This window comes from Xenopus laevis, chromosome 4L (assembly GCF_017654675.1).
Source record: "Xenopus laevis strain J_2021 chromosome 4L, Xenopus_laevis_v10.1, whole genome shotgun sequence".
NCBI lineage: Eukaryota > Metazoa > Chordata > Amphibia > Anura > Pipidae > Xenopus > Xenopus laevis.
In genome coordinates this window covers 119,328,918-119,356,281 of record NC_054377.1, presented here as the reverse complement: position 1 = coordinate 119,356,281, position 27,364 = coordinate 119,328,918, and the positions used below count along the sequence as shown (strand labels likewise).

General features: G+C 37.8%; 1 protein-coding gene across 2 annotated transcripts in view; it reads right to left on the bottom strand.

Moving 5' to 3' along the window:
* The window catches only part of cacna1i.L (calcium channel, voltage-dependent, T type, alpha 1I subunit L homeolog), a 177,907-nt gene that overhangs the window by 81,796 nt on the left and 68,747 nt on the right, over positions 1 to 27,364 (bottom strand). For both annotated transcript variants that reach the window (XM_041590722.1, XM_018258841.2), the window contains exons 4-8: positions 17,968 to 18,127; positions 16,160 to 16,475; positions 15,890 to 15,982; positions 12,343 to 12,649; positions 11,541 to 11,938 (exon numbers count right to left, since the gene is read on the bottom strand). In XM_041590722.1, coding sequence (XP_041446656.1) covers positions 11,541 to 11,938; positions 12,343 to 12,649; positions 15,890 to 15,982; positions 16,160 to 16,475; positions 17,968 to 18,127 — 1,274 coding nt within the window. The remainder of the gene's footprint in view (positions 1 to 11,540; positions 11,939 to 12,342; positions 12,650 to 15,889; positions 15,983 to 16,159; positions 16,476 to 17,967; positions 18,128 to 27,364) is intronic.

Sequence of the window (27,364 nt, the reverse complement as noted above, 5' to 3'; positions counted from 1 at the left end):
GAAGTACAATAGCATATACTGTAACATGCACTGTTATAAATGATGAAAGTAAAATCTTCATTGTATAGGTCTGGGAGCTGTTATGCAAAAAGCTTGGCATGTGGGGTTTTCAGGATAAGGGATATGTTTTGCCACTGTAGAGATGTGATAATTTAGACATCCTCACATATTTTAGGCAGGCACATCCTAAAAGTTTTAGATACCTAAATGGGTCCTAATGGGGACCTGTGTCCATGCTCTGCTTATTTAAGCCCCTGTAGTTCGCACAGTGTACGCCAGATGGCACTGTGCTATAGTATAAAGGTCTAGGAAACCATGCGGTCTGCATCCATTGCTTTAGCCCTTACCGAGCAGGCAGGAAGGGATTGGGTAGTGGAACCTAGGTGCTTAGGCCCTAGTAAAGTGGATAGCTATACTCATTAATAGATCACTCTAGGAGTGATAGATGGGTTATTTAGCTCAGCAGCTCAAGGCTCCAACGAGGAGAGTCAGAGGAATTAACATCCCGGGTACTAATTGCCCAGAAGTAGGGACTAAACGTACAGACGCCAGGGATCTAGTAGGTCTCCTGTTTCCCACTTAGGGAAAAGGCTGAAAGCTGGGGTACATTCATAATTGCTGCTTAACTGCTGCGGTAACTGTTCCCTGGCCTGCAGGGATCAAGTGTTCTCTGGTACTGTGAGTATATTGCTATCCTTTGTACTATATGTTCTCTATATGCACCTTTGTGGATTGACCTTGAAAATAAATAAGTTCCTTGGTTAAGCATAAAGAACCTCTGGCGCCCAATTCTTGTGCATTGGCACACTGTTACAGTTGCACTACACCCTGCCTCCAGACCGTTGCGAGGGCTTACTCCCTGAAAGAAAAGGTCTCATCCATGGCACAAATATATGAAAGTAAGCTTATAATAGAGACAGTGCCACTCAATGTATTATAGCGCTACACCACCAATAAGGATTCATTATATCTTTGATAGGTTAGTAAAGGAAATGTTTTTATATGTAAAATTAATTGATTAAATTGATTACTTGTACAGGCAAAGACTGCAGCTTTCTGGAGTTCTGGAAAGCATATCTTGAGGTATATTAACACCACATGTAGGGCTTGAATTATCAATGTTATCAATTATTACTGAAACATAACAATGACTTAAACAGAAACCGATCATTTAAGACTTTACAATTACACTAATATTCACCCCAAATAATAGTCTAAATCATTTATCCTTGCATATGACTTGCACCAGTTATTAAAGGGGTGGTTCACCTTTAAATTAACTTTTAGTATGTTATAGAATGGCCATTTCTAAGCAACTTTTTAAATGGCCTTCATGGTTTCTTTTTTTATAGTTAGTGAATTATTTGTCATTTTCTTTCTGACTCTTTACAGCTTCAAATAAGAGTCACTGACCACATCTAAAAATAAATGCTCTGTAAGGCTAAGCATTTATTGTTATTGCTACTTTTTATTACTCATCATTCTATTCACACCTCTCCTATCCATAGTCTCTTATTCAAATCAATACATGGTCGCTAGGGTTATGTGGACCCTAGCAACCATATTGCTGAAACAACAAACGGAAGAGCTGCTGAATAAAAAGCTAAATAACTCAAAAACCACTAATAATAAAAAATTAAAAGTAATTGCAAATTGTCTCAGAATATCACTCTCTACATCATACTAAAAGTTAACTTCAAAGTGAACAACACCTTTAATGATTCCAGATTTATGTTAGTGCCCTGAGTAGTAAAGCACCCTAGAAATTAAATGTGTTCAACAGGTATGGGATCTGTTATCCAGAATGCTCAGGACCCAGGTTTTTGCTTTCTGTAATTTGGATCTCCATAATTTAAGTCTGCGTAAAAATTATGTAACCATTAAATAAACCCAATAGAATTGTTTTGGCTCCAATAAGGATTAATTATTTCTTAATAATTTCTTTATAAAGTACTGTTTTATTACTACAGAGAAAAAGCAAATCAAGTTTTAAAATTTGAATAATTTGATTTAAATGGAATCTATGGGAGATGGCCATCCCATAATTCAGAGCTTTCTGGATAACAGGTTTCTGGATAATGGATACTAAACCTCTACCCACAAATTGACACAGCTTTTTGCTTTGACAAATGTGTCATTTTCTGGACTGTCAGGAAAATGTTCTTAATAAATCAGAAAAAAAATCAAACTACTGTGCTTGTTTGATAAATAAATAAATACATATGACAGTATATTTTATCCACTGATTTACAGATTTTAGTCTATATGGCTGCTTTGGTGCATGGCCAAACAGTAATCTGTTGAGTTTTTTTAAAGGGCATTAAAGATGTGGTCAGTTGATTAGGGCCAAACTTTCAGAATGTCTGAATGTAGTGATTGGCTCATCAGTTGACAAGGTTTTCTGTTTGGACTGATGGCATGAAGGTTTTACAACTCATATTGTTTGCCAATTTGGTCAAAAAAAGACTAGAACTACAACATAGCTAAATTTCTGGTACAACTTTCGGTTCTGCCTATATAGTATAAGCAAGCCAAGAAGCTTAAAATCATATATTTGATGAAAGAGGGGGAAAAAAAGATAAACTGAATGTCTCAAGGCCCCGTGGTCTGATACCGAACTTTAAGCCTGGCTTTCTTTAATCAGACATTTGTCTGTAGGGGCTATTCTCATTCCTTTTGGTAGGTGTATCTGCTCCTTGTTGGTGTTCTTTTCTGTCATGTTTAACCAATGGGTGGTATATTTGATGTGTATTGCTATATGATATAATGTGTAATATATGCCAATTTATCATTGTACTGTTCTTGAGAATTTTTTTGCATAAGAGTAAAGCATTATCTTTTATATATACCACTCTTGTCTCTTAAATTGTATTTTTTGAGAGTGCGAACCTATAGACAAATTGCATAGTATTGGGTTACCTTGTGTATGGTTAACCTATGGTCTCTGCACCTCTTATACTACTATCTAGAATATTTTTACTAGGGATGCACCGAATCCACTATTTTTTATTCGGCGAGACCCCTGAATCCTTTGCGAAAGATTCGGCCGAATCCGAACCCTAATTTGCATATGCAAAACATTTTTTACTTCCTTGTTTTCTGACAAAAAGTCACGCGATTTCTCTCCCCACCCCTAATTTGCATATGCAAATTAGGATTCGGATTTGGTTCAGCCTGGCAGAATGATTTGGCTGAATCCGAATCCTGCTGAAAAAGGCCTAATCCTGGATTCAGTGCATCCCTAATTTTTACTAATTTGGTGTGCCCTCCATCCACTGTTATTTCTTTAATCAGAAACCAGTACCCCTAAACGATTTAATTATAATTGCAGGTATTATATATCTAATATGTTTAAGCAGCCTCAATGTGCTCCAGCTTGATGGAACTGTTCAGGTATCATTTATTCAGCCCCAAGTTTAAGTGCAGAAGAATTGTCATTTGAATAATCAGACTTTTTAAAAATAAAAAAAAATTCTGGTTCCCTGATTTGCAATAATGCTCCAGTTGCTGGTGATATTAGTTGATGAGCTTGTATAACCGAACCTTGCTCATATATAATTACATATGTTAATGCCTTTCTGGATCCACACACTAGGAGTAACAGAAAATGAAGATGAGCTAAAAATAAATATACTTTATCTGTTGTTGGGGGAAATACTGTGTATAGTTCTCTTTCTGCACTCCGATTGCAGATAGCTGCAGGGTGCTGGAACTGGTAGGGGAAGATGCATATGTTTTTAATGACTATGTCTCTCAGTCATACAGTTTTAATTAACAACTCTGATGCACAGTTAATGGTTAATGCTAATATGTGTGCGTTTATGTCATTGTGCACATACATTACATATGGAAAAGCAATATGGTTCTACATATTTTCAGTCATTCTGCATTTTATCATTTGGTAAGCAGATGCAGGCTTGAAGGTGTGTATAGAGGTCACATAATGACGCAAGCTTCTTAAAATGTCCACATATGATAAACCAGCTTTCTTATTTTTCAATTAAAAAGTCTGTTAAACACTATAAGGCACTAATTCAAAGATTTATTAGAACAGACACTTTCCTTAGCGAATTCATTTCACCACAGATTCATTAATTTTCATTGGATTTCTATTCCTTCACATGTGAATGGCTTTAATGACTATAAGAGAGACCAAAACAAACTGACTGTTCCAAATATGCATATTTACCATGATGCTAACTGTGCATGTATATATATATATATATATATATATATATATATATATATATATATATATATACATATATTTATTTATTTATTTATATGGCCCCTATGTCATTACATACTCCTCATAGCTTTTTTTCCTGGCTGAGCCATTTTTTATACATAAATATTTAATAGAAAAATAGATATAAGTTGAATCTCATGTAAATGATGTTCCTGACGCCATAGGTCCAGGAATACCGTGACGCATCAGTTTTTTTGGGTAAAATTGGTGACTTATCTATAGAGGAAGCAGACCAGGCACCGCAGATTTAGCTTCCTGTATAACTGTAGAAATCCCACCTCTCCTGAAAGCGCAGTGGACAGCACAAGCTGTCGGAAAGAGGGGGGACATGAGTGATGTGAGGCTGCGAGCAGATGGGAGGATGAGTGGGGGTAGGGTGTTGTATGCAAGCAGAGCCCCCTCAGATCTTTTGGTGGTGGGGGGGGGCACGGCAGGTAGCAGTTACACTGCTGGGTAAAATTATGGGTAAAAAACATGATATATTCTTTCTTTAATCATATCTTCCAAAAATATTTTTTTCCACCAAAACCAATAAGCAATACTCTATAGGGGAATACTAGAACTATTTTAAAATAGGCACTTACCTTCTGCCTGCTGAAGTTCATTTAAAATGGACTACTTCTTCCTTTCTCTCACAAGCAGCATCATAGCTGAGATTCTAATTGTAGAACATTTTGACCACAGTGTTCTAAGATCCTATTGAAAAACCACTGACTCCATTCAGTTCATGCAAAGTTGCCTCCCAACATGGCACTGTTCTAGATTTACGCATTGCCTACTTTTTACAAGCAGTGACTTACAGTCCTCCCCATGCAAAGATATTTTCAGGCACTTTGTTGTCTGTGGGGGTTAAGGAATACACTGAACATAAATTTGCACACTGTAGTTATCAGATTTTATTATATATGAAACACATTTGCAGAAACTCAGGTCCAACAGTTGGAGCATAGCACTCAGACAAAGGGATATATTTATCAAAAAGTGAAGTTAGAGATCGCCACAGTCCAGTAGAGTGAAATTCTGCCACTCTCCGATCATTTCTATGGGATTTTGAAAAAAGGTGTATTTATCAAAGGATGAACTTTCACACATTGATAAATACTCTTTCAAAAATCCCATAGAAATTGATGGAGAGTGGCGGAATTTCACTCGCAGGGGCAGATTTACTAAAGGGCGAAGTGGCAAACGATGGTGACAATTGGCCAGCATTACCACCCGCAGGGACTTCGCAGATTTACTAACCGGTGCAGGCGTCACTTTGCTAGCGTAAGAGATAGACGCTAGCAGTGATTCACTCTCGCGAATAGATGTTACTCTGCAAATTCACTAAAATGTGGATTTTACTGAACGTAACTCTTTCGCCAGACTTGCCTTCGCCAGCTCAGCCCAGACGAAGTGCACTGGAGTGCATAGATATTCCTCAATCTTCAGTTACTTACATCATGTTTGTACTTCTAAGTTTAAAAAACGCTGGCGTCTTTTCGTTTTTTTCTCTATTGTCTTTATTAAGGTTCCTTGGACATGTCCACATATCGGGGTAAATGTAATGTATTTGATGCAACTTGTAACATAAATAAACGTCCATTCAACTTTAAATTTCCCGACATATGCAAATTAGCCTGAGCCCTCTAACGAATGTGCGCTAGGCAGAATTGAACACTAGCACATCTTTGCTGTGATTTGCTTGCATTGCCGAAGTAACGCTAGCGAAAATTCACCAGCGTCCGTCGCCCAGAACAAAACGTTGCTTTTTAGTAAATTAGCGTTGTCCCAGCGATTTTTCACCTGGTGAAGTGTTGTGATGGGTGCGAAGCCATCGCTGGAGAAATTTCTTAGTAAATTTACTCCTAGAGGACTGTGGCGATCTCTAACTTCACTTTTTGATAAATATGGCCCATAGGGTCCTGAACAAAGACATATATTTATCAAAGAGGGAAGTTAAGGGGCCGATTCATCAAGCTCGAGTGAAGGATTCGAAGTAAAAAAACTTCAAATTTCGAAGTGTTTTTTGGGCTACTTCGACCATCGAATGGGCTACTTCGACCTTCGACTACGACTTCTAATCGAAGGATTCGAACTAAAAATCGTTCGACTATTCGACCATTCGATAGTCGAAGTACTGCCTCTTTAAAAAAAACTTCGACCCCCTACTTCGGCAGCTAAAAGCTACCGAAGTCAATGTTAGCCTATGGGGAAGGTCCCCATAGGCTTGCCTAAGTTTTTTTGATCGAAGGATATTCCTTCGATCGTTGGATTTAAATCCTTCGAATCGTTCGATTCGAAGGATTTAATCGTTCGGTCAAAGGAATAATCCTTCGATCGTTCGATCGTAGCATTTGCGCTAAATCCTTCGACTTCGATATTCGAAGTCGAAGGATTTTAGTTCCTAGTCGAATATCGAGGGTTAATTAACCCTCGATATTCGACCCTTGATGAATCGGCCCCTAAGAGTTCTCCACAGTCTGCAGAGTCAAATACAACCTCTCTCCATTAATTTCTATGGGATTTTTAAAGGTGTATTTATCAAAGGGATATAGTGACAGTTCACCCTTTGAAAAATACGCCTTTAAAAATCCCATAGAAATGAATGGAGAGAGGCGGTATGTCACTCTGCGGATCTCTGTGGAGATCTCTAACTTCACTCTTTGATAAATATACCCCATTGTCTGCTGTGTAATTAAGTGGAGCAAGGCTTGCTGGAACTGCGTTATATTGTCATATATTGTTAAACAAGGTCCTGTTAATGGCAAATGATAATTTTAAGAAATCCTTGCTCCCTCCTTTAATAATATTATATATGTGAACCCTTCCCCTCACCACTGTGAATATAGCATAACTCATCTCTTCTCTAGGGGGCCCATTCATTAAGTTCGAGTGAAGGAATAGAAGAAAAAAAACTTCGAATTTCGAAGTGTTTTTTAAGCTACTTCGACCATCGAATAGGCTACTTCGACCTTCGACTTCAAATCGAATGATTCGAACTAAAAATCGTTTGACTATTCGACCATTCGATAGTCGAAGTACTGTCTCTTTAAGAAAAAATTCGACCCCTGAGTTCGCCACCTAAAAGCTACCGAACTCAATGTTAGCCTATGGGGAAGGTCCCCATAGGCTTGGCTAAGTTTTTTTGGTCGAAGGATAATCCTTCGATCGTTGGATTAAAATCCTTCGAATCGTTCGATTCAAAGGATTTAATCGTTCGATCGAACGATTATTCCTTCGATCGTTTGATCGAAGGATTTTCATTCCCCAGTCGAATATCGAGGGTTAATAAACCCTCGATATTTGGCCCTTGATGAATTTGCCCCTAAGTATATTTGAACATGCCTTCATATTACATTCACACATTACAGTATAGTTGTCACTCTCATCCCATGTTCAATTTATGTTAAGTATATCATTATTTCTTATTCAAAACTACCATGGGTACAATACAATAAAAAAGCACAATATAAAAAGTCCCAAACTGAAGAACCTCAGTGAAGAAAAGTGATTGTAAATGTAAGTCCACTGATCTGGCATGAACATTGACCAAAACATTATTATTATCCCCTCTATATAGAGATGCAGGATATACAGGTATAGGATCAGTTATCCGGATTCACATTTTCCGGAAAGTTCCAAATCATGGGAAGGGCATCTCCTATAGATTACATTTTAATCAAATGTTTCAAAAGTTGAAGAATATTCCCTTTTTCTCTGTAATAATAAAAATGTATTGTGTGCTTGATCCAAACTAAGATATAATTAATCCTTATTGGAGGCAAAACAATACTGCTGGTCTTATTTCATGTTTAAGTGATTTTTTAGTAGACTTAAAGGGATACTGTCATGGAAAAACATGTTTTTTCCAAAACACATCAGTTAATAGTGCTGCTCCAGCAGAATTCTGCACTGAAATCCATTTTTTAAAAGAGCAAACAGATGTTTTTATATTCATTTTTGAAATCTGACATGGGGCTAGACATTTTGTCAATTTCCCAGTTGCCCCCAGTCATGTGACTTGTGCCTGCACTTTAGGATGGAACTACTTTCTGGCAGGCTGTTATTTCTTATACTTAATGTAACTGAATCAGTCTCAGTAGGACTTGGCTTTTACTATAAAGTGCTGTTCTTAGATCTTCCAGGGAGCTGTTATCTTGTGTTAGGGAGCTGCTATCTCGTTACCTTCCCATTGTTCTGTTGTTAGGTTGCTGGGGGGGGGAGGGAGGGGGGTATATCACTCCAACTTGCAGTACAGCAGTAAAGAGTGATTGAAGTTTATCAGAGCACAAGTCACATAACTGGGGGCAGCTGGGAAATTGACAATATGACTAGCCAAATGACAGATTTCAAAATTGAATATAACAAAATCTGTTTGCTCTTTTGAAAAATGGATTTCAGTGCAGAATTCTGCTGGAGCAGCATTATTAACTGATTCATTTTGGAAAAAATATGTTTTCCCATGACAATTTCCCTTTAAGCTGTGGAGATCCATATTATGGAAAGGCACCTTATCCTGAAAAACTAGAGGTCCTGAGCATTCTGGATGTGTGCCAGTGCACAACAGAGTTTATAATCTGAATCTGGCAAGCGAGATAGAGTTTATTAAATTACTAACTCAAGGTCATGAGGATTTGACATAGATGTTGACAGAAAAAAAGATTTTGATACCCACTGTTCAATCACAGATCCACAAAGCCAAATGCTACGTTCCCTAAGACAATAGGCTTTTTGTAATGCTGTTCCAATATATTGTAGGAATGTACAGTGGTGATGCATGGAGCCCCACACTATTATTATATCCAAATACTATGGCAGGACAGACAAGGGCATCAATCTGTTCCTTTATCCAAGATCACTCATTATGATAGAGTGTTTGAAAGCCAACATGTTATCTTCATCTCCTAATCTACTGTCATTTCCAGTATGTGCCTGCGACCTTCTGAACTAGAGAGTTTACTGCAACTGGAAAGGCATCAATTAGAGGCAGTGTGAATAGCGTAATGATAAAGTGAATGGCATGCATTAGAGCTGCTCACATACTAGTCTAAATGGGACAGCAGGGACTCTAGAGTTTATGTGACAAGATAAAAATACAAGGCTTTTTGAAGAGGTCAAAACTACAGTACTTTGCACAAAAAAATATATTTAATTTAAAGGAAAATCACACCCCTGAATAATATTGCATAAAACAGCTCATATGTAAAACCCTGCTTCGTGTAAATAAACCATTTTCATAATATATTTTTTTAGTATTATGTGCCATTGGGTAATTTCAAATAGAAAATTGCCATTTTAAAACTAAGGGCCGCTTCCAGGATCCTACAATTCACGGTGCATGCACACAAACCATACACGTTAAGTCACATGAGTCAATTAACTGACAAAGTTCTGTCTTTTGCTTCCACGCGTCTTCCTGTTACAGTAAGAGCTGCAGTATTTCTGGTCAGGTGATCTCTGAGGCAGCACACAGACCATCATGAGCTCAAGGTAAGGAGATGCAAAACGGCAATATTTACCTAAATATACAGTATATACCAGTTTGGTAAGATTCTTAAATATTCCACTTAACATGATATAAACTATCTGCATTTTGGGGGTATAGTTTTCCTTTAAAGGAGACCTAAACTCACCTGTACCAAAAGCCCTCTTTGCTCCCCCTCCCTGCACTGTGCATTAGTAAAAAAAACAACCGCTTAAAAAAATCTGACCCTAAAATGCAGAGCGGCACAGAGGAGCTCCAGGGCACCATCTTCCGCCGATTTGTATTCTTGTGGGGCTCAATGTCAGCACAAAGCTTGCGGGAGCATGCGCTGTTGGGCAAAGTCATAAATCGTCTTCAACTGCTTATGCTCAAATCGGCGTTGAGTGTTGAGACTAGAAATGCTGCACATAACATTTTGGGTTCCGTACAGGTTCAAAATGAAAACAACCCTATAACAGTGAAGCTATGTGTCTCCAAAATGCTCCTAGTAGCTCTTTTCCGCTGATTCACTGCACATGCTCTTCTGCTGTCACTTCCCTGAGCTTAGGGACCCACTCACAATATATTGTATACATATAATATGAAACTGGTGCAATTAGCATTAGAATGCAATAATCAGCCCTTTAGTATCAGCTTCTATGACCAAATGATGAACCATGTTATCTGCTTGATGATTTGCATTTTCTTCTTCTGATGTCACAGACACTCCTAATAAAATCAAAGATGCCATTCTCTTGTGCACAAATTTGAAGGCCTGGATCCTAACTATTACAACTATGCTGAACAATTAGGCGAATGCAGCATATCAAATACATTTATATTCATGTTTTGGGTGTATTTCTCCTTTAAGCTCTTGTTTGACTGTAACTGTAGACTCACAGTCTGCACAAAAGCAATTAATTTTCTTTGTGGTCCCTTTACAAGTTCAGACCGGGACTTACAAAAAAACAGACGAGCAACTCAATGCAGACCACAACATGTTAATTATGTATTTAAAAAGCAATCCTGAATAATACAATGGGACAATGACAATTTGTTTGACATATACAATCATGCAACTGAAAATAGATCAATAATTTAATGTCTCAAGCACAAATCCTTGAAGGTTTTTTCAGCAAATACTTTACTCTCAAATAATTATTTGAACATCTGAATGAGGTCATGGCTATCCCCCCCAAGTTTCCAGACGGTGCTAACATAGATGAAACTGATGAGTCTGACTTTCTTTAAGTTTCTTTAAAGTTATAGTTTTGGGACACTTTGGGTTTTGGGACAATTCTATACTTGGTATTACTGAATTTTTGTTTGTTTAGCTCACCACTACATTCTGTGTGTTCTTTAGCTTGCTGAACTAAATGCAGCTTAGTCTTATATACAATAAGAGGGTAGAGCTCATTTATGACCAGCCAGGTGCATTGTGGTATAGAAAAAGAACTACAGCCCGCTAGCTGATAATGTCCCATAACCGGTGTATAAATGAAAAGTCATACAAACCCTTTTAGGATAGCAGAGAAATATAATGGAGCTACTGGCAGGACAGTCAGCGTCACATTATGTTTAATTAACTTTGCAGCATTGTTGTGTTTTTTTTGTCTAAAGTTCAATTTTGCCATACGTTTTCAGCTGCCAACTGTCACAAAACTAAAACCATCCTAGGGGTAACTACAGTTTAATTGGTTCCTGATAAAACATACCACAATGTGTGTGAATGTGATAAGGACCATAGCTATATAAAGAACAATAGATTATATACAAGGAATCAATGTAATTATTTAGGATACCATTATTACTTAAATCCGCAGAAAACATCACAGAATTACTCACCTGCTCATGATGTTCTATTCCCATACTGATTGTGTTCACAAGAATGGCAATCATAATTCCCCGATTGAAATATTTACTATCTACTATCCCTCTGAGCTTCACACGGACTTCACCACATAGTCCTTTACAAAAGCCTTCGTCGCTGTCCTCCTCCTCTTCCTTGTCTAGATCTGATGTACTTCCATCACTCCTGCTCTCTTTCTCGCTTTCGCTTGTCTGTCTGTGAGTTCCGTCTCGGCTTGATCTGGTGCTGTTTGGTGCTGACAGCTGACGGCCATCCTCCCATTTGGTTTTGGTGCATTGAGGGCAATTGGAGAGGTCAGATGTCAGGGTCATTGCGATAGGCTGCACGATAGCATGAGGAGCATAGTCTAGCTGGCCATGTTTTTGACATATCCCTAAAAAAGCATAACAAATGCTGTGTTACTGTCTAGTGCTATGAATACAGTCACTATACTTCTCACACTGTAAATAGATACCGGTAACTATAATGGGTTGTAAACTTCTTGAGTATAAAGAACAGACAAGGACAAAATCCTCTGTATGCAACCAATTATCAATATATTATTTATATTTTTTTTTATATAAAAAACATAACACTTTGGAATATTTAATTTGAAATGGTCATCCACAGGCTACCCAGTGCCTAGTATGTTAAAGATGGCCCTGTTATAAGCAACCTTTTAATTCGTTGTCAGCATTATTTTATAAGGTGGTTACATTTGATGTCATTCATGCTTTGCCTGTTTTCAGCCTGTGATTAAAATGCTGTTAGGTTGTTGGGGTTACACTTGAACCTTACACATATGATGCTGTTCCTTGCCATTGATGTCAAGCTTATTATTGGTGAGCTCATGGCGACTTTGCCGTCGGTTTTGGAGGCTGGTGTAGAGGCCTACTGTACGCCGTTTGGCCTTCCGAATGATATGGCACACATACTGAAAGATCTCCTCATAGCAGTCTCCAGGCTCAGCGTAACTGGCTACGGTACTAGAGGATAAATAGAGTGCCCTCTGCTCCTGCATCAGCTGGTGCTCCCTTTGCTTGGTCTCAGAGAATTGAGTAGCAATAACAACCAGGCATAAATTGATCATAAAAAATGATCCCACCTACAACAAAGGAGAGCAAGAAGATTAAAACCGGCATCTGAAGCCTCAGGATTTTACAAGCCTAAAGGAAGATGCTTATTCATTGCTTAGGAGGGATTAAAAGAACAGAAGGACATTCACCAAAAAAAACATATTGCCCCTTAACTCTCCAACACCAAAACTTTGACCCTGACAGTGTCCCTATTTTTAATATGTTTTGTGTTGATCCAACAACAATTAACTTTTCCATGGTCTAGTTAACCACTACAACTGAGTATTACAAGTTTCTATAGACCAGTGGAGTTCAGGGTTCTATAGAGCAGTACTATAGACCACTACTACAAAATATGGCACAAGTTTGAGATAAAAGGGCATGCATCAAAAAGATCTAATTATTGTTAATTATGCATTTTCCTAAACCTGTATATGTACATGCTATGTTTTTCAGATCTCAATGTCTATATGTTATTCTTTTTTTCTTCAGAAAGTAGAAAACAATTTCTCGTCATAGGTAGTGTTGGAATTTGGGCCGTTTCGATTCGCCACGAATTTCGCAAATTTCCCGTGAAACTGGTGAAAAATTTGCAAAACGTTGACGAAAGTTGACACCAGCGCCAGTGTCAATGGGTGTCCGTTTATTGTCGCCAGCGTCTAAATGGGCGCCGGTGACAGTTGAAAAAACTTTGACACTGGCATCGAAACCATCGCCGGCGGTTTTTTCGAAACCAGCAAATTTTCGCCAGCAAATTTTAACGGCAAATTGTGTCATGCTGTTGGTCAAAGCAGAGAGCAACAAAACCTATGACTAGTGATGGGTAAATTTATTCGCCGGCGGTGAAACGGGCAAATTCGTTGCAAATTCGCGCCTGGCTAATAAATTCGCTCATCAGTAGTCATAGGCTTTGTTGCTCTCTGCTTTGTCCGACAGCATGAGTGCATAGGGAAATGTTTCTCCTGGCCCGATGAAATGAAGCACTAGCAATGTAGTTGATCTATTCAAATTTGTTTTTCTACACTAACATGCTTGATTGTATAAAAAAATGCCCCAGTAGCATATACTTTCCCCCTGCTATAAAGCATGGTAATGGAGAAAATTAAGGAAAAAGTAAGAAAAAGTAGCAGTAACACAAGTGAGGGGGAAAGGATTACTACAGGGCCAGGAAAGTGCATTGCTTTAGTCTGTGTGTTCGTAAAATGTAATATTAGTGTTTTTTTTATAGCAATCATATCTAACACTCCAACTTCAACTGAAAACAAGCTAGTTAATTCAGAATCCTCTTTAGGCCAGACCATCTGCATTTCATGGAGGTACAAAATCAATGTCAGCTTTTCCAATAATGCTGACTCTCAGCAAGTATTTGTTGGTTACAAACTTACTTGCTTACAATTTAAAGTAAATATAAATAACAGAATGCTAACTGAGCTCTCTTGAGAAATGCAGATGTTCCTATTCTTCCTTATTATTTCCATTATAACATATTTAAAAGTAAAATACAGAGGAGCTGTAAGGGGGTTATATACTAAACTCCGAATGCAAAAATCCCGAAAATTTGGGATTTTTTAAAATAAAATCTGACTTAAAAAATCACAAATTTTTCAGAACTCCGAGGATGAAAAAGCCTGAATCAGAAAATCCAGCATCTCAGACCTGTCGATATTGCATATAAGTCAATGGGAGAAGTCCCAATGATTTTTTGATGTGAGCTGGGTTTCGTGCAATGCCCCGTTTTATGGCAAAAAAGCATAAGAAATCAGAGTTTTCGGGTGAAAAATTCGAAAAAAAATCACGAGCATCTGATTTTTTCCCCACAATATGAATAAGCGTAAAAAACCCAGAGCGGATTTGATCGAGTTTGCAGCAGAAAATGTTGAGATAAAATCAGTCTTTGATAAATAACCCCTTTAGTGAAGCATAGGCATTTTGCACAGCACTTAAAAACACCAACCCACAAAGCCTACCCATTACCACCAAATTAATTGTTGGTATGGGGCTACTTGATGTTCAAAGGTACATATTACAAACAATTTTGCTCAAGATAATGAAATGATACTATATGACAAACATCATGCTCTCACTACCATCTGATCTCAAGGCTTGCTCTTTAATGCAAACCTTTTTTTGAAATCTGAAATATTACACTTTTCTACCTAGCAACAAATGGACTGAATTCCAGCAAAAAAAAAGTTTATTAAAAGTTCTGGAGGCCATCTTCTACAGTATGTCCCTCAAAAGAGCAACTCAAAATTATTTATGATTCTGAGATTTTATACTGTATTCAAAAGTGTGTTCAGTTCAGTATGAAATAATGTTTGAGGGAATATTTTGTTATTGTATGAAAACATGAATCCATCTGCATCAAATGTTCATGTGAAAATAAGAAAAGGAAGAACAATTTTTTCATGAGATTGACCTTACTTAATGGGTCTCAAGAACATAACTTCTTTATCCCATCAACAAAATGCTTTACCATAGATGAAAAAGTAAATAGAATTGGTACATTAAATAAAGAAGCAATGTTCATTAAGGAGGCTATTCCAACTGCAGAGAAAACCACTGATGTTTCTCAGACAAAAGGAGAAAATCCAGAATTCAATCTACTTGAAAAATCAAACAACGAGATTCTGAACCTTCATGAATTAGACCTGTTGAATACCTTCAACATCCTTATGGAACTTTGTGAAGACAAATTTCCATTTGTTTGACCAGCTCACCAATGAGAAGCTCTTTATAGGATTTGTCATGCAAGTGGTGGGACACATGGGACTGATCTGATTGTTCATCCCTTGGGCCAAAGATCAGATGACACTAGGACTTCATGTGAACCTTTTGGAATGGGCTAACTGAGCAGTGTGTTGTTATCAACAGGATTAAAAATATTACGTTTGGCCCAAATGAATATCTGACCGCATTGACTAAGACTATAGATTCCAGATTTGGTAAACGTAGTTATACATTTGTTTGTTTTGTTGTATCCTTACATTTGACAACCTCATAAAGCTGCTAACATTACTGTAACAGAACTGTATTTGCCATCTGCAAAATTCAAGAATAAACCTAATTGCAGAATTATCTTGGCACCACATTTTTTTCGGCAGAAAACCAATAGGGTGCAATGGCAATTGTTTTTTATTATCTAGCGATAAAAAGCATATAAACATAACTTTAATAGCATCACATTCCTTTTATTTTAATTTCAACATTCTAAATGTAAGCCAGTGCAGAAGACATGTTTAAACTGGCTGAAGTTCAATGTCACTTACTATAATAAGAAGAATGAAATAGATGAAGTTGTAAAAGGAGTGGGCATCCATGACATAGTACATTATCTCTACCCAGCCTTCCAGAGTGATAACCTATAAATAGAAATCTCATTAGTGATACTCAATGCATGACAGCTTCAATTGTTTACAGAGGAATAAAATAATATCTATTTGGTGGGACTACAGTTTCCCGAAGGGTTATCGAGAAGAATGAACAAAAATGTACCAAAATAATATTACTGCAGAAGGCTCGTCGTCATACTTATCTACCTGGAATATGACAATCCAGGCATAGCCAATGTTATCAAAATTGATGGCGCCCTTGTGAGGATTGGTGTTGCTGGTGCGGCAGACATTATAGTATTGGTTCCAATTAACACACATGCCACTGACATTAAATTCGTGACGGATTGAGTTATAATAATAATAATCCTCTTTGTCCAAACAGCACTCATGACCTCGCTCTCTTAATGGGCGGATTTCATGGCACCCCATAATTCCATTGTCACCAGACAAAGAACAAATAAATGGCATCTCATCATCTTCTTCAGGCTGGTAATAAGGAGGTAAGGTTATGTCCCCTTTTCTAGAAAGGAAAAAAAACATTTATACAATTATAATATTCTCAGGAAACAAGTCCCAATATAGCCCAATGTCTTCTCAAATGACCAACCCTTCCCAATATCACAAAAGGGGATTTAACAATACCAAACCAGTGCCAAAGATTGACTATTTTTAATCTAGAGAGTTAGTGGTTGGGGAGCACCGCCCATCAAACACAGAGGATGGTGTGCAGGGTCAAATAGTAATTATAATTGAAAAAAGAAAAAAGAACTGACCCACATAACTGCACCTACCCATCCATATATCCAAAACTCCTGTGAAGCAAATTAATAAAACTTAACCTTTAATAAATCGTTAAAACAAAGTCTAGAGAGCAACATTAAAAATGAGGTTAGGTATAGGAGGCTGATTGACACGGCAACACCGGGTTAAGGGGGAAATGTGCTAATTGCACTTGAGTTGGTTCAATGTTGCGGTTGGAACACAAATGGTAATAATTTGGCACATAGGCCAAGTTATGCTTCTATCTGGTACAGCCAAGGATTGCCCTGCACCAAACCAACCCCTTCACCCACTTGAGGATCCCTCCCTTGTGGTATTTTGTTAGAGGAGTGAGAGCCAAGGTGGCAGCAGCACTAAGGCACTTAAATTCATAAGAAGCTCCGATGTATCAGATAGTATTCGACTCACGGATCACTGGTTTCCCCACACCAAACCAACCCCTTCACCCACTTGAGGATCACTCCCTTGTGGCATTAGGTTAGAGGAGTGAGAACCAGGGTAGCAGCAGCACTAAGGCGCTTAAATACTTCAGAAGCTAGATTGTATCAGATAGTATCAGACCAACGGATCATTCCATTGTCCAACCCCTTCACCCACGGAAGTCCCCTCCCGATCCGTTCACCCAGTTTAGCCGATTCTATGTCCCTATCAGACGCCTGCCTAACCAGAAACTAAAAATGCGCCTGACGCGCTTGGGGTTGGTTTGGTGGAAGGGGTTTGGTTTGGTGTGGGGAAACCAGTGATCTGTGGGTCGGATACTATCTGATACATCGGAGCTTCTTATGAATTTAAGTGCCTTAGTGCTGCTGCCACCTTGGCTCTCACTCCTCTAACAAAATACCACAAGGGAGGGATCCTCAAGTGGGTGAAGGGGTTGGTTTGGTGCGGGGCAATCCTTGGCTGTACCAGATAGAAGCATAACTTGGCCTATGTGCCAAATTATTACCATTTGTGTTCCAACCGCAACCTTGAACCAACTCAAGTGCAATTATCACATTTCCCCCTTAACCCGGTGTTGCCGTGTCAATCAGCCTCCTATACCTAACCTCATTTTTAATGTTGCTCTCTAGACTTTGTTTTAACGATTTATTAAAGGTTAAGTTTTATTAATTTGCTTCACAGGAGTTTTGGATTTATGGATGGGTAGGTGCAGTTATGTGGGTCAGTTCTTTTTTCAACTATTTTTAATCTACATTAATATCATCAATTACACTAATTGACCACCAACTTACATAGTGAAGTTTTCTTCCAAAAAGCAGCGGTTTCGCAGCAATCCAGCCCATAGCTGCACCCCAATGATCCCAAAAATGAAGAAGACAAAAAAGCAAAGCAGTAGTACATTCCCCAGCATAGGCAATGTGTCCAGCAGCAAATTCACCAGGATCCGCATGCCTGTGGTGAAGTAGAGAGAAGAGGAAAGACGAGAAGAGGCAAGGGAGAAAAGTAGGAATGTGAAGCAGAAGGGAATAAAATACAGGACATAAGGGCAGGTACAAGAGCATCATGGAAACATGTAAGACATGCAAGGTGTCTGTTGGCAACAGGGGTAGGCAACCTGGGCCCCTTATTCTTGAGCTACACTTCAATAATTCTTATCCAGGCCAACATCAGGTTGCCTACGCTCAATGAATGGGGTTGGGGACAACAAAGAAAGTTAATGGAATCTGCAATCACATAAATTCCTCAGACACTAGACAGTTAGCATTTTGGTGCAGGGAGTACATATAGGGCACTTCCATCAATCAAGGTAAACAACTCACGCAATGCATACACTGAAGCTAGCCACATAAAATAGTTATCTACAACAGGATAATTTGGTTCAGCTTGACTGACCGCTCTCTGTGGAACTCAAAGGTAATTTAAAGGAAAACTATACCCCCCAAACAATGTAGGTCTCTATTAAAAGATACTGAGTAAAACAGCTCATATGTAAAACCCTGCTTCATGTAAATGAACCATTATCATAATAATATACTTTATTAGTAGTATGTGCCATTGGGTAATCATAAATAGAAAATTTCCATTTTAAAAAATAAGGGCCGCCCCCTGAGATCGTAAGATTCACTGTGCACACCTACAAACCACATGTTAGGTCACATGAGCCAATTAACAGACAGAGTTCTGCCTTTTGCTTCCACACTTCTTCCGGTTACAGTTAGTGTTGTAGTATTTCTGGTCAGGTGATCTCTGAGGCAGCACAGATAGAGTCACGAAATGGTGGTTCAAGGCAAGAGATGTAAAAGGGCAATATTTATGTAAATATATATTCCAGTTTGGTAAGATTCTTTAATATGTCATTCAGTTTGATATAAACTATCTGTTGCTTAAGTATTCATTTTGGGGGTATAGTTTTCCTTTAATGAACAATGTCTATCTCAGTTGGAAATCATTGCTCTTCTCAGTTAACCAAACAGCATATGTGGGTGGTAAATGACCATCCAGGTCAGGGCACACCTTGCTAATTCCCAAAGTCATAAAGTCTAGCATGACCCAATATTTTTTTTTCATTTTACACTGACTGTCTGGCTGCCTTTAAGCCCTCTTCTGCCCATCTTTTCAGATGACTACCTGTTATTCAATTATGGTGAAACTACCAATGTGCAGATATACATTTGTCAAGCAACCCAAGTGTGTAAACCTTGTATATGCTGTGCTGCACCTGCTTCACTAATTCACTAAACAACATCTGGAGTTGAATATATGTACACAGAATAACAAGTAAGCTGTGCTATCTCCATCTAAGCAGAAACTCTCAGGAAGATCTACTTGTTTGGAGATGTCGCCAAACGAGCAGATCTCACCCCATTATGCCCACATTGAGGTGGGCGATATCAGGCTGATCCGATAGTGGACAATAGGGCCCATTGGTCGGATCATAATGGAGTCTATATAGGCGGTCGGATCACGGGACCGCATCAACGACCAGATGAGGCCGCAATCCGACCGGATTTTCTTTTCTGCCTGACATCTGCCGGACTTTCAGCCAGATATTGATCAGGGACGCCCCTCGGATGGCCCGACACACAGGCCAATAAGCGGCCGACTCTGTTTGCCTTAACACAGATTGGGACATAAGAGACCTGCAAGATCCTCATTTATAGTATTTGTGTATGTATGTATGTGTATATATATATATATATATATATATATATATATATATATATATATATACATATACATACCGTATATATATTGTATAGAATGAAAACAGTCAAAAGTTCTCATCAATCTACTGAGACTATTTCATCTGTAATGAATTCCTGCATAAAGGCCTCAACACAATCTTGCAGCTTGTGTACTTTTAATGTGAAGATTTGTTTTTCGTTAATTACCTCACCTGTGTTCAGACTGAAGAAGAGAAGAGAAAAATAGCATTTTGTGTTACACAGTATGCACTGGGTATTTTAAAGATTTCAGCTTCCAAGTTTCCTTGCATGGAAATATGGAATATAAGCCATGCTGGCATTGCAATTTCTGTGCTTGGAAACATGTCAGACCTCACACATGGGCTCCTTCTGACAGAAGGCAAGTGAGCATTACAGAGAAAGAAAAATATAATTAAGAATTAAAGAGTGTGAAATATACATAAGGTGAGCCATGTTTTCTAAATCTAGGGGTGGCTTTATGAGGTGCTCAGCTTGTGCTGCCACAAAGGAGGCTGAGAAGAAAGGGGAGGCACTAGGCTGACCAACTTCCTTCAGTATAAACCATAGGTGCCCACCCTCAATCTAACTAAAGGTGAAAGTTATCGTGACCCTTTTCTCAAGTTGCTGTACGCTAAAACCATAATTGAAATCTGTTTGTGAAGATTCTCATTCATCCACGTCATGGTATATCTGTAGAGAGAAGTCAAATCGACTGGACATGCTGTGTTTTTTCTTGAAGACGTTTCACCAGTCATCCAACTGGCTTTCTCAATTCAGAATTATACTTTTACAAATCATTCTGAATTGAGAAAGCCAGTCGGATGACTGGTGAAACATCTTCAAGAAAAAACACAGCAAGTCCAGTTGAGTTTGATACATACAGTAATTTAAATAACTAGTGCAGAATATAAATACAGAATATTTACAGTTAACTGTGTATAATTAGATATCAATTTGTAAGTACACACAGAAGAAAGGACAAAGAATATGCCGATCTTCTAGCTGGCAAAGCCACCCATTACATTTGTTTAGGTCGGGATGCAGTAACTTATCTGGAGTCACTCCTGCCTAAACATAATAAATTACAAATAATAATCAAGACTTAGTTGGGCAGCTCTCTTGCTACCAGAAAGGGTTATATAGAATGGGCTGTTGGCTTCTTGCTCGTAATTGCATTTAGAAACCTTGTTGACGGCATGAAAAGCATGATAAGAAAGAGATAACATATGCCCGGTCATTTCAGTTGTTGGAAGGTTTCCATCCTCTTCTTACTTTTGTGTTCAAAACAGATGGCTCTATCTCCCACTGCCATTGCTCTGGCAACTTTGTTTAGTTAGAAATGGACTCAATACTTCTAATTTTGCTTTGAAACCCAAAGTCTGTTGTTACTTACGATCAACAAGAAGGATAATGTTTAGTGTAACCATCAGATGAAAAGCCCTTGTCTATTTAATGTCGGGCACTTTCTAATTTCCTAATTAGGATTTAGAAGCTGGTAATTACTTCAAATAGAGGGAGGAGGTGGAGCCAAGAGCTGATTAGGATTCTGAGAGTCCTTTTGAGCCATTTGGTAATGTCTTATCCTGAAGTGCACTGCTATTTTTCTTTACGCCAAATCATAACACTGTACTTCCATCCAAAAGCAACTATTAGCACTACAAACCATGACTAGTCATCAATAATGGCTTTTGACTTTATGACTAATGGCTATGGCACACTAAACATTGTTTGTACAAGCAAATACATTTTTAGAACTCAGAGTGGACCATTTACTAAAAAGAGGCAGTAGGCATATCAACCATTTGCTTTCAATATTCTGTTCAATGCTTTTGACTAGTTGGGTTTTTGGCACAGGTGCAAAATTGCCTAGTGCTCGTAAACAAGCCCAGTGTTTTTAAGCATTGTGCTGATCCTTAAAGGAGAACTAAAGCTTAACAAAAGAAGCAGGCTAGAAATGCTGTACATTATGTTTTGGGCTTCTGTATTAGCCCAAGGCAACCACAGCCATTTAGCAGTAAAGATCTGTGTCTCCAAAGATGCCCCAGTAGCTCCCCATCTTCGTTTCTGCTGATTCACTGCACATGCTCTATGCTGCTGTCATTTACTGAGCTTAGGGACCCACTCACAATATACAGTACACATAGAATAGAAATGTCACATTATAAGGCTGATTAGTAATTAATATAGATAATAACTACATGGCAGCACAGAAACCAGTGCAACTAGCATGAAAATCTAATCAGCCCTGTAGCATCAGCTTATATTACAGGCCAACCTCATTTTCTGTTTGATAATTAGTGACGACTCCTAAGCTTAGCTTCTCAACAGCTGCTCCGAGCCCACTGAGCATGTGAGTGTTGCAGACACTTTCCAAGATGGTGACCCCCTGTGAAAAATTTGAAGTCCTGATCATTGCTGCTATTGAGAAGCTGAAATTTTAGGCTGGTGCGATATACTCAGTACATAAAATATAAAATTTTTAGGGTTTACTTCTTTAAGCCAACCATATTCTCTGCTGGCTCTGAAAACACTGATACTGCCCCTACTGCCCCATGTGTGGACTGAGAGTAACAGAATCTGCCTGTCACTCAGCTCACAGGGCTAATTTCAGCTAATGAACACTCAAGTTTGCATTTTCTGTCCAAAATCTGGCCCGTATGTGCAGTGACTGATATTTCATCCTTACCAACGCATGCGCACAAGGGGTGGTAGGGGGCTGAATCAGCATTGTCACTTCCAGTATTCCTCTGCTGCCAAAGAAAACCGAGTGTGTGACATTAGCCTTGTACTGTTATTGCATTAATCAATAGCTTTACAACAGGACTACTAAAACAGCTTTATATTCTCTGGTACAGGAAGCGAAGAGTATAATGGATGTTTTTATCCAAGAATGAACAAACACAATTCCAAATACATTTCATTATTTTTTTCAAATGTATAAAATGTGTGACAATTCTTGACGGCGCGAATATTGATGATCCGTTGAAAAATAAGCTCTGGTAGATGCTCTCATGTCGTAACATCTCTGTCAATAAGTCTCTGTGCCAAATGAAGATGCAAATATACATCATAGCAATATTTTTCTTTCATTTACAAACTTGATAATAATAATGACATTTAATAATCAAACGTAATAGCAGCTCAGTTGCTATAAATTACATATATAGATAGATAGATAGATAGATAGATATAGATATACAGGTATGGGACCTGTTATCCAGAATGCTCGGGACCTGGGGTTTTCCGGATAACGGATCTTTCTGTAATTTGGATCTTCGTACCTTAAGTCTACTAGAAAGCCAGGTAAACATTAGATAAACCCAATAAACTGGTTTTGTTTCCAATGAGGATTAATGAAATCTTATTTTGGATCAAGTACAAAAAAGTACTGTTTTATTATTACAGAGAACAAGGAAAAATTAGCATTATTTGATTATAATGGAGTCTATGGGAGACGGCCTTTCCGTAATTCTGAGCTTTCTGGATAAACGGTTTCCGGATAACGGATCCCATACCTGTATATATGTGTGTGTATGTATATATATATATATATATATATATATATATATATATATATATATATATATATATATATATATATATATTAGGGATGCACCGAATCCAGGATTTGGTTCGGGATTCTGCATTTTTCAGCAAGATTCGGCCGAATCATTCTGCCGAATCTGAATCCTAATTTGAATATGCAAATTAGGGGATGGGAGGGAAAACATGTGACTTTTTGCCAGAAAACAAGGAAGTAAAAATGGTTTTCCCTTCCCTAATTTGCATATGCAAATTCGGGTTCGGTATTCGGCCGAATCTTTCACAAAGGATTCCGGGGTTCGGCCGAATCCAAAATAGTGGATTCGTGCATCCCTAATATATATATTGTGTCTTCATATGTTTTCCAACTAATTCTTTCATTTAATCCTTTCAATTAAAACTGATATTATATTCCCATTTTATATTTCAGATCACTCAAATCCACTGAAAATGTTCATCGTTCTATGTTGCAAATAAAAAAAAATCTGAAGTAAAATTAATATACAAAATAAGTATTACATTCCTACTCTTTAATATTGTGTAGAGCCATCTTTTGCAGCCATAACAGCTTTAAGTCTTCAGGGACAAGTATGTACCAGCTTTGCCTGCTGTTCTGGAGGGAGACTTGCTCCAGGTTGTTCAGGTTAGTCGGATGATGCTTGAATACCTGAATATTATAAAAGTGCTGCAGATTCTTCATTGGAATGAGATCAAGGATTAAACTGGCCACTGAGACATTCACCTTTGTGTCCTTGAGCCACTGCAGTTACTTTTGTTTGGGATAATTGTTTTGTTTAAAAGACTGAAACTGATTTTAATAGAAGGATTTTATATTCAAAAATGCAATCGGTCGATGTCTCTGTATTTTTGTTATGGGATTAGAACTGGATCAGAATCTTATTCAACCAGTGTTTTTGTGTCATGGATCCTTTGTCGCAGGTCCAAAGCCAAATGAGTACACACAAACTAAAGCAAGTCCTTAGAGGGTTGGTTCACCTTTAATTTAACGTTTAGCATGTTATAGAATGGCCAATTCTAAGCAACTTTTGAGTTGGCCTTTATTTTTCATAGGTTTTGAAGTATTTGTCTTCTTCTTCTGACTATTTTACAGCATTCAAATGAGCTCCCTGACCCCATCTAATAAACAAATGCTCTGCAAGACTACAAATGTATTGTTATCACTCATCCTTCTATTCGGGGCCTCTTCCATTCATATTCCAGTCTCTTATTCAAATCAATGGATGGTTGCTAGGGTAATCACTGTATTATAACAGAAAGATATTATTTTATGAACTGCTCAAACGTCTTTATCATTCAGAGCAGGTCCTGCAGACAGGGTCAATCACTTGAGGAATTAACATCTTTATTTGAAAGAATCAATTTTCGCTCATGAAGTGCTAAATGACATTATATGAAGTAAAGTTCAATGAGAAAATGAATTTCACTCAGAATTATACTAACAACATTGTTTGAGAGTCACTAATTGGCAAAGCATTTAACTGGAACTATTAGTAGTTTACACTGAATTAAAGGCAACATTCTGTCTAAAACTGAGCAAACAAATTTACCCTTTTTTTTCAAGAAAGCAACCAAGGGGATTCTTCTTGTTCAAGGGACATTTTGAGTTCCTTTATTCAAAGCAATACATATGCCAATGGCTGTGTTAGACTTGAAACCCCAAATCCCTGGTGTTTACCTTAAAATACTATAATTGTACTGGGCACTTTATTTAGTTGAATAATACTTTAAATCCTGATGGCGGTTAAGAAATGTGTTAAAGCAAATGCTGAGCAAGTGATGCCTTTTATTGACTAACCTAGATTGAACAATACAAGTTATTGGGACTGTTTAGGTCTTTACTTCAGGTATGGTCAATGATATTGAAGAAGAGTCCTAAGTAGTCCTGAAGTTTGCATTTTGTAATCTACTAAGCCAATAAAATGAATCACTTACTTTATTTTCCTGCTTTGATCAATGGCAAACACCATGCAACTCTCTGCTACTGTATATCTGTTTCCTGCACATGATCATGTATGAATATCAGAAATAAATGAATGATATATTAATCTTTTTTTAATGATTGTTTTAATATTTTTTTTTTAAAACATACACCATTCTACTATTACTTTCTTTTGTATTTTTCTAATACAATTTTCTTTGTACATTTAAAGGGGCAAGTTTATCAAGGGTTGAATTTCAAAGTTTTTTCACCGAATTTGGCAATCCTACAATCGAATAAAAATCGTTTGATCGAACGATTAAATCGTTCGAAACGAATGATTTTAGCGTACGATTGAAGGATTTTTATTTGATGTGTAAAGACTTAGAAAAAGTTTGTAGAAGGTCCCTATAGGCTAACATAGCACTTCGGCAGGTTTAATTTGACGAAGTATTGAAGTCGAAGTTTTTTTTATAGAGACAGTACTTCAATTATCGAATGGTCGAATATTTGAAAAGATTTTTACTTCGAATCTAAGTAAATTCGATGTCGTCGTATCCTATTCGATGGTCGAAGTATCCAAAAAATTACTTCGAATTTCAAATTTTTTTACTTCGAAAATTCCCTCGAATTCACTTCGACCCTTGATAAATCTGCCCCATAAGCTACATAAGCTACAATTTTTGTTAGAGGCAATATCCTCCATATCCTCGCATTGTGTTATAATCACAGTATCAATCATAGTAACAAAGGGTGAATAAAGGCAATTGTCCATCAAGTTCAGCTTTATATCTAAATGAAAGTGGCCTTAATGCTAGCTGATCCAGAAGAAGGCAAAAAAACATCTGTAGCCTCTCCAATTTGCTCCAGAGGAAAACATTCCTTTCTAAACCCAAGATGGGCCAGACTTTTTCCATATTTATTAGTTTTTAGCTATTTTCAGTAGCCTACTACTACTACTAAGGTAAATGACTTTGGAATGGTTTGTGTGTGTGTGGAGAGGCAGAAACAATGTAATTATGGCTGAGGATTTGATATACTGATAATAATTTAGCCCAATGATAATCACCATATTGTGTTATAGGCTACATGCTCATGTTTTTTTTATTTGCTAATTAAATCGAATATACCATACTGTTGGTCAGTTGTTTAACAGAAACTAGGATTTATTATGGTGTTCAAATGGGGGGTGTTGGAAGATACATCCATTGGCCACATAAAGAAGATGCAAGGTAGCCAACTTCCCAAGTGGGTTCATCTCTATCTTAAAGGGTTCTGTGAGCTGTACATAATAGAACACATGTATGCATGATAACAGGGCTGGTCCTATCAAATGTGGGGCCCAATTGGGACCATGTTGGCGGGGCCCCTAGACAAAGTGTTGCTGGCTACTGACACAGCAAGTATTTAGGAAAATAAGGGCATACAGGCACAAAATAGAAAGGAAAGGGGCAGTGCGGGGTCCCCAGAGGTGCGGGGCCCAATTGGGCCCAATTGGTCCAATTGGCCTAAGGCCGGCCCTGCATGATAATATAACATTAAACATTCTCACAATTTCCTTGTAGATTAGAACCTATAGACTCATCTGGATCTTCCATATTTTCACTCTGTTTAATGAGACTGTACATGCAAATATGTTTGTTAAAATGTTGGAGGTCTTAATGATGCTATTAGATCCCTAGTGCTTAACGATATTCAGAGATGTCTCCTCCTCAACCTTCTGCAAGACATGCACTTAGAGGAGGCAAAATGTGATAACTAGGAAGCTCAATCATGTGGAAAATCATACCATGCTCTTTTTTTTTAATTAAACAAGAGGGGTGTCGATTTTAGCAATTTTAGCAAAATCCTTAACTTGAGCTATGATACACATTTTGAATGTTTGGTGGTGCAGCTATGTAATTGAGTGAGTTAAACAGATACAGAGGTAATTTGGGTTGAAAAAAAGATCAAGATCAAGTTCAACAGCTCCAAATGAGCCCCATTGCATATATTTATACA